The sequence below is a fragment of the Gossypium raimondii genome, chromosome 11 (assembly GCF_025698545.1).
Source record: "Gossypium raimondii isolate GPD5lz chromosome 11, ASM2569854v1, whole genome shotgun sequence".
NCBI lineage: Eukaryota > Viridiplantae > Streptophyta > Magnoliopsida > Malvales > Malvaceae > Gossypium > Gossypium raimondii.
The window spans coordinates 18,506,325-18,514,996 of NC_068575.1; the positions used below are offsets into that span (position 1 = coordinate 18,506,325).

The following is an 8,672-nucleotide window of genomic DNA, read 5'->3' on the forward strand; positions in this document are numbered from 1 at the left end:
ATATGAGCATCTAATTGTTGATGGGTTTGTTCGGGGTTATAAACAATGGCTTTTCATGGAGGATGCCCGCCTAGTACTTCCTCTTCAAGGATGGATTTATCTTATGATAGTACTGCTTACCATCAGTCTGTTAGAGGGGATGGCATGGAAGGGATGTTGTGGGAAGCATTTAATATTCACAATCATGGTTTACAGTCGTTCCCAGCCGACTTTGTGGCATCTGATGATTGTAATCTCGGTGGAAATGCTTTTACCGAACCCGAAACAAGTGTACATCATGAAGAGCCGAATGGAGAAGCGGCGAGGTCGAGGACGTACGCTACTTACAGATTTATACGAGTTAGATCCAGTCGAGCGTGTCAAGGTATGCAGAAACAGTTTTGGTCAGCCTGTTGGATCAGAATCTCAACTTTTAGCAGGATACATGGGCATTTTAGCACGAAATGCGAATATGTTGCCTATCAACTACGAGTCATGGCATCAAATGCCTGATAGCAACAAAAACCAAGCCCTCGATAATATCAAGGTAATAAAATATTAATGTCATCTGTAATGCTTGAGAAATAGTTTCATTTATATTTACTTTATTAACTTGTGTTTTTTGTAGGCGAAGTTTGCTTTAGAGGTCTCGGATGCTTATGTAAAGAAGGCATTGGGAAAAAGATGGAGAGACCATAAAAGTACTTTGAAGAAATATTATTATAAGACAAAAACAACCCTCGATGAGAAATTGCAAAATGTCCCGCCGGGTATGTTGAAGTACCAATGGGAAGATGCGGTTAAATTTTGGCATTCGAAGAAAGGCGAGGTATGGCGTACTTCCAAACTATTGTAATTATTTTGGTTTATAGTATTTACTATTTACGTACTAAAAATTTCATAACATAGGATTGTGAACGAGTTGGAAAAAGCAGCAGGCAGAAACAAAAATTCACCCACACAGCCGGGTCGAGAAGTTTTGCATGTGTAGCTGAGGCGGAGGTATTTTTAATTTTTTAATATTTTCAAATATGTATAACTTTCCATTAAATAATATTTTTACTACTATACTGTAGGAACGGTCGTCCGGTCAAAAAGTTGGACGCCTTCAACTTTTTGAAATTACACATAGGAAGAAAGATGGATCTGCTATGACTCCTGAAGCTGGTGAAATTATGGTACGTTTACTTAATATGATTTGACTTGTTTTAGTTATTTTAGTATTTATTTTCTAATGGTTTAATTCATTGCTTGTAATGCGACTATTGTTATGTTGCATTTGTTTTTTTAATATATATTGCGTTCCTAACTATGTGATTTATTTATTAGGAAAAACTAAAGGATAAAAAGGCGGAGTACGAAGCGATTGCTTCTAGTGATAGTTCTGTTCATCCTGAAGACATTGATAACCAGATTATTACTGAAGTTTTGGGTCCTGAAAGGTATGGTCGGGTTCGATTTCAAGGATCTTTTGTTAGTCCAACCCAATATTTTGGATCTAGCTCGCAGCAATACATGGCTTCAGGGAGTCAGGCTCAAGTTGAAGTTCAGAGGTTAAAAGACCAGATGGCTCAGATGCAAGCGACCACATTTGAGGTTCAAAGGAAATATGAAGAACTCCAGCTGCAACTTAAAGTAGAGGCGGCAACGAGAGAAGCAGAGGCTGCAGCGAGGGAAGCAGAGGCTACAGCGAGAGAAGCAGAGGCTGCAGCATAAGAAGCAGCGAGAGAAGCAGAGGTTCAAAAGAAATATGAAGAACTCCAGCTCCAACTTAAAGCAGATGCGCCATCGAGAGAAGCAGAGCAGAGCAAAAGTACGACGAACTTCAACAGCAGCTTCAGATTGTGATGAAGATGTTTCAGCAGTCGTAACTTCCGCCGTCATAGTGTATTGCATAAATATTTTTATCATTTTAACTTTTAACATTTTTGTAAAGAAAATTATGAATTCACTTTTATTTATTGATATTAATATTATTTTATTCATTTAATTTGAAATATTATATAAATTTATTGTTTTTGGCTGGTTTAGATCTGGTTGCTTTTGATTTGTTGTTACAGGAGGACTGACAAAATGGAAAATTTTATTTTACAAAAATCCCAAAATTAGTGGCGTTTTTTACAAAAGCACCGCTAAAGAACATGATCTATAGCGGCGTTTTTTACCAAGCGCCGCTAAAGAATATGATCTTTAGCGGCGTTTTTCTTTAAGCGCCGCTAAAGAACATGATCTTTAGCGGGGTTTTTTTGAAAGCGCCGCTAAAGAACATGATCTTTAGCGAGGTTTTTTTGAAAGCGCCGCTAAAGAACATGATCTTTAGCGGCGTCTTTTTTTTAAGTGCCGCTAAAGAACATGATCTTTAGCGGCGTTTTTTTTCGAAGCGCCTCTAAAGAAGATGACCTTTAGCGGCATTTTTTTCTGTAAACGCTGCAAAACGTTAGCGGCATTTTTGGCGGCGCTCCCACAAGCGCCGCTAAAGGCCTAAAAAAATGCCGCTAAAAACCTGTTTTGGTGTAGTGATATAATATAATTAAACTAAACATATAATTTTAAATAATTTTTTATATTAATATTTATATATTTTTATAATTAAACTAAACATATAATTTTATCGACTTAAAATGGGTCTACCAAACCTAAGAAATTGGTCAACTTATGCACACATCTATAATATAACACCATAATAAATAATTATTTTAAAACCAAAATTTTGAAATTCTAGTTAAAATTATATTGTAAATATTATATATTTAATGAATATTATCTAAGAGCTTTTAAAATTAAATAATATTAAAAATATAATCAATATTTTATTTCAATAAATACTTTTTGTATTAATTTAATATTTTATAAATATTAAAAGTTTTTCTCTCTCTCTCTTCAATATCCCAACATTTGATTGTTTTAGAAAGGAAAATATAAAAGTAAGTTCTATTTTCCTATTCTTTGATGGAAGAGTCCATTTGGTATCTTAAAAGAGTGAGTATTGCAAGAGAGGCAAGATTAGAGGATGAATATCATTCCTCGTTCATTCCAACCAAACTAATTATGGAAAAATGAGGGAAGGATTATTCCATTCGCTAACTAAACCTGTTGTTTTTAAATGGTTAAATTTTGCTATTAGTCCTTGTACTTTAAAAAATAGATTTGGTTCATGTACTTTTCAAATAGTTAATTTATTTTAAAATTTTAGATTTAACTCAAACAGTAGCAATTAAATCTATTTGTTTAAACTCAAATACTAATCATGTGCTATGTGTACAGTTCCAGGTTTTATGTATAACTATATTAAATTATTTAAAATTTATTTAAATCAATTTATTTAAAAATTTTCAATATCATGTCTAAAATAGAGATTTTAACTTTCCATTACAATTTTTTATAGCAATGCTGAACACCTTAAATTAACAAACCACACTTTTTGGCAGCACTTTTTTCAAAGTAAGCTTTTCAAAAACACTTTTCAACCACAATATCAATGTTAAACTGGTCAGTCCATATTCTCCAATTAAATTATTTTAAGTCTCTATATTTTTTGAATTTTGAAATTTCAATCTTGACGCAAATAATATTCACTCATTCATTAACATGATTTTTAGTGAGCAATACGTGGAAATTACAAGTTGGCATGACATTACACATATGCTTATATGTTTGCCTTATCAAATTTTGGAAATAGCATAACTTAGCTTAATCAATTTAACAATTATCATTTGTTAATTACTGAAATTTTAAAATTTGAAAAGTATAAGTATTAAAAATGACCAAATTAAAGTACAAAGACTAAGCTCATAACTTTTGCAAAGTACAAATATTAATAGCAGGATTTAACGTTTTGAAACTAAAGAAGAACAAGTTCTCGAAGATAAAAGGAAATGAGGGAAAAAAAATTGACTGTACATGTGAAGTTAGCTTTTTATTTCGTCTTAAGGTAGGTTTGGATAGACGGTGTTTGCGGTTAGTGTAAAAACAGCGGTGGCGGTGAGATTAGATACTATAGCAATATTGTAATGTGAAAGAAAAAGTAAACTAAATGTTCCGTACCGTACCACAGCTCCCATCTAAATCCACTCTTAGTAAATAAAAAAATTCACATAATTTTATTAAAAGAATCTAATGGTTTTCTTTAGAATCAAACTCTAAAGATTAAAGTCAAATAATTCATGGACTGTTTACATAATTTGATTTTTTTTATTTCCTAGAAATAAATAAATAAAAATGAGGAAATTGTAGAGTTATAATCTCCTAGTTTGGTTGACAATAAAAACATTCTCATAATTGACCATTTATAGTATCTAAGAAGCATTGATGCAAGATAGGTAGGCCCCATTTGATGTTAGCCATCAAACTTCTGCTATTTCCATCAACTTGGTGGTCCTGCCTTAACTACTGGATAGTGATTGACTCCAACATGGTCAAACTAATTATGAAAAGTCATGAAAGATGGGCAGCTTCATTCATTTCAGTTAAATGGGTTATGTATACTTACATGGACAGAAAATGAAGCTTCATCCTTCTAAGAAAATTATTGATTACAACAATGGACTATAAATGTTTGCCATTGGAGTTTTATATGTTATTTTTAGTTATTCCTGTCCCACCTTTGATTTTTATCTTTTTTAGATTTTCTTATATCATTAACTAAATTCAAATTAAATTAAATATCTAAATGGGAGGTAAAAGTACTATAAAATTCTCGTATTAAGAATTAGATTACATTTTGTTTCATCTACTCGAAAATGGGTAAATTAATTTTTGTACATTGCTTGAAAGAGCATATTAGTCCTCTTTATTGAAATTTCATCTATTTATATTGTTAAAGACTGACGTGATTGACCGCATAACCAAACAGTAATATGTGTCATGCCACTTGTATATCATGCTAATGTACATGAACTGTTTTTTAACCGTATAAATAGATGAAATTTTTAATAAAAAAATCAATTTGCTCTTTAATTTAATGATACGAAATTACTTAAATTTTTAAATAAAGGAGAATAGAATCCGATTCTTAATACAAGATGTCTACTATAATTTTCTACTATAGTTTTACAACTACCCAAACGGGACAAAAATCTCTCACCACAAACTTGCTAAATTATCTCAATCAAGTTCAATGGGGGAGTAAAACAGTAGACAAGGTTTGACCAATTAACTGAAAAATGGATCCAGCAATTGTAATATTCAATGAGAGGGCAAACTAGCAGCCGTTTGCTTGGATAATCGCAAAACCAAAACTAATGCAAATAAAAAAGTTTTGAAGATTTATTTATTATAAACTCATAGCTGCTTAAAGTTAGAACTTTCTCTCTCTCTCTCTCTCTCTCTACTATAGTTCCTTTTTTTCTTCATCCATGGAAAACTAAACTATACAAACAAGGACTATAGCTCCCATTTTTTGCCAATCATTTCAACTGCCTAACAAAACTTTTGTTCTATTTTTTCCACTGTTTTCAGCAGGATATCTTTAGTTTTAATCTCCAAAAAAACAGAGAGCTGATGGTGTTCAAGAAGCTCCAACTCCAAGAAAATCAATGAAGCGCATGTTGTGGATCTTCTTCTCATTTCCATCTTCACTTTCTATGGAATGGTTGGTCTTATTTGTGCCCACTGGCTCGCCTGCTGTAACTTCTGAGTCTGATGAGTGAGTAGATTGGTCCACACCATTAGCCACTCCCATTGGTCCTTGTTGTTGGTATAACACATTGCCACTGCCATAAAGCTTCCCAAAATCCCCATTTTCTTTGGTACGTGATGGACCTGCAAAACAAAAAAGTTACATTCACAACTCTTATTACTGTTTAAGATGAGATAAAAAAAAATGACAACCCACCATGAAAAAGTAAATGATTAGTGTAACTTTTGATAAAAATAGGAAAAAGTAAGCATACCCGTTTGAAGAACAGGACTGAAACTGGAGAAAAATCCAAGGGGTACTTCAGCTGGTGAGGGAGTGAGGCATAGATCAGTGCAAGTAGAGGCAGATTCATCTATGTTGCTGGAAATTGTTGATTGATCACTGCAAGCATTGTTTTGAAAAGTCACATCCAGTCCTTTAGGGACTGCTTGAGAAGCAAAAGAAGAAGAACAAGGCTTTCTCCTCCTATAAAAGCTAGATTGCTCTCTATGTTTCCTAGCCATTATAACATGCCAGTGGTTCTTTACTGCATTATCAGTCCTGCCAGGGAACAGTCTAGAAATCATTGCCCACTTGTTTCCATACACCCTATGTGCTGATAACAGCCTCTCCTCTTCTTCATCACTAAAAGCTCTCCTGTTAATTCTTGGATCTAGCTGGTTAAACCATCTTAATCTACAGCTCTTCCCTGCCAATCATATATATAAACAAGTTTCAACTTTTTTGCAAAACTAATGATAGCAAAATGGAACTTTAATCGGTTGGATGATTTCATCAATCAGATTCAAAGCATTGTTTAAGACCTTCCCTCACAAATGTAGGAAAAAAAACCAACAAAAACTTTCCTTTTCGTCTAGTGAAGATCAAGCTAAAAAAATGGGGGACTTGTTAAAATTGTTGGTAAATTTGTTTGACATAAAAGTTCAGTTGAGTTACCTGATCTTCCTTCAAGATGCTCAGCTATCAAGTTCCAATTTTGAGCACCATATTGAGCTACAAGCTCCTTTAGCTTAGCATCTTCAGCTGGTCTCCAATGGCCTCTAGAACAAAGCTTAGTGTGTCCAATTTTGGTACCACCAACAGCACCTGAGTTCTTATTGCTTACATCATCAACTTCAACCCCTAAATTCAAAGCCAGTCCCTTTTTCTCATCACCCAAAACCCCATCTTTCCCATAACAAGCAGCAGCTCTCATGGTTCCCCTGCTTTCTAATGGCTCAAAGCTCAAACATTTATTGTGCTGTTCCATCAAAGAGCTTGGAATCTGAAACCCCATTTGAGGATTTGTAGAATCTCTCTCCACAGAAGGAGAAAGAATAGGAGGAGGAGCTAAAAAGTTCATCTCTTTAACCACCCCAGAGCAGCAGTCGAAATCATTATTTAGATTTGGTAGACTCATTGTCACCAAAAACCAGGATAAACCCAGAAAAGAAAAGCAAGAAAAACAAGACCAGTTAAAGAAGAAAGAAGGTAGCTAGCTAGCTGTGACAACCATGGGAGGGAGTAAGGAGGAAGGGGCAGAGAAGAATGAAAGGGAAAAATCAAGGTTAAAAAGAGGCAAGGTTATTAGTTCATTTTATTTAAAATAATAGAAAGAGGACGATGGGGTTGCATGCAACTCGAGACCCGCTCGTGTGGGTGGTGGTGTGTGTCGCAGTGTCTGTGGGAATGGTGTTTTTGGTTTGGAAAAGTGTTGGTATTGATGTTGGCTGTGACTCATTTTCTCCTTCTCATCGGGGTTTGGTCCAAAACCAGAATCTGTTTGTCTCTTTCTCAGCACCCTTTTGCTTTTCTCCATCAATCAATAAATTTATAAAAACAGAAAAGGGTTACAAGTTACAACAAACTTAAAAAAGAGAGATCACTTAGTTGGTAAAGGATTTTATTAACTCAACTCGATGCATGTGAACAACGAAATCTCAGGTTTATGTTACACTCTTATTTCTTACATCACTTTATTAATTGCCTTTGAAAATTCACCTTCAAAACTAAATCTATAATTCACCTTCAAAACTAAATCTATAATTCATAATTAATATTTTAAAATCCTATAAATATATAATTCACATATAATATATATTAAAAATTAGACATTACTAATAAATTTAAAATGATACACTAAAATATATAGATAATCATAATGTATCAATGTTAAACAAAAATAATATATTCACTAATACGATATTAATTACTCTTATCCAAACTAAAGATTCGATATTGAATCGTTAATTTGTATCCAAAGTATTTGTATCATTTTTCATTTTAATCATTATCAATTAATTTGGAGTCTATTAATTATCCATTAATTAATTTGGGGTTTGTTAATTATCCAACACAAACATACAGTGTCCTTTTCAACGAGGTATATTGCTTTACTCTTTGAAAAATCAAACTCATTCAAAACTGGATTACTAGTGTTTCATGTTTTTACATTAATTTCTCCTTTTTTTTGGAGAAATTATACATAATAAAAAAGTGTCTGCTCTCCTACCACGTCTTTGGTCTGCTGTTTCTAGCATGTTTTTGGTTTTTCTAGGTTTTAGTTGTGTTTTTCTTAAATCTTGGTGACGGAGTTTCTTAATCAGGAGTGATTTTGTTTTATTCTCAAATCATATTGGCTGATTTACCATTGGACGATAAGGAAGAAGAGATTTTGCAAGCACGGAAGGTTCTTGATTCTGCGATGGAGGAATATGAGTTTTGCCTGGTAAGATGCTTTCTTATATCAAGTGTTACCCACTTTCCGGCAGTGAGAAGTACGATGGCGAATTTATGACATCCTGTTAGAGGGATTCGAATCTCAAATTTGGGGGAGAAAAGGCTTTTGTTCAATTTTTTTCACAAAATGGACATGGAGCGAGTACAAAAAGGGGCTCCATGGACGTTTAATAATATTTTTTTTTGATGATTCATCACTTGGAGAAGGGGATGATCCGATGTAGGTGACACTAATCTTTTTAATTTTTGGGCACAAGTTCATGATGTACCACTGATGTTTTTTACTAAATCTTTAGCAAGACAAATATGTCATTTTCTTAGGAAATTTTTAGAGTAT

At 33.4% G+C, this 8,672-nt stretch overlaps 1 protein-coding gene across 1 annotated transcript; it reads right to left on the reverse strand.

Moving 5' to 3' along the window:
• Positions 1-5,224: 5,224 nt before the first annotated feature.
• LOC105804385 (transcription factor CSA) lies at positions 5,225-7,405 on the reverse strand. The gene is made up of 3 exons (XM_012636983.2): positions 6,554-7,405; positions 5,871-6,305; positions 5,225-5,739 (listed from the first exon to the last, which is right to left on the reverse strand). The coding sequence occupies exons 1-3, from the start codon at positions 7,014-7,016 to the stop codon at positions 5,486-5,488; spliced, it is 1,152 nt and encodes a 383-aa protein (XP_012492437.1). The 5' UTR covers positions 7,017-7,405; the 3' UTR covers positions 5,225-5,485.
• Positions 7,406-8,672: the final 1,267 nt, after the last annotated feature.

What these genes read in the sequence shown, in the direction of transcription:
- LOC105804385 (XM_012636983.2), bottom strand. Translation starts at nt 7,016, where the DNA reads ATGAGTCTACCAAATCTAAATAATGATTTCGACTGCTGCTCTGGGGTG. An exon ending in GCATCTTGAAGGAAGATCAG is followed by an intron (nt 6,306 to 6,553) that starts GTAACTCAACTG and finishes TATGATTGGCAG; the next exon opens with GGAAGAGCTGTAGATTAAGA. An exon ending in CAGTCCTGTTCTTCAAACGG is followed by an intron (nt 5,740 to 5,870) that starts GTATGCTTACTT and finishes TTTGTTTTGCAG; the next exon opens with GTCCATCACGTACCAAAGAA.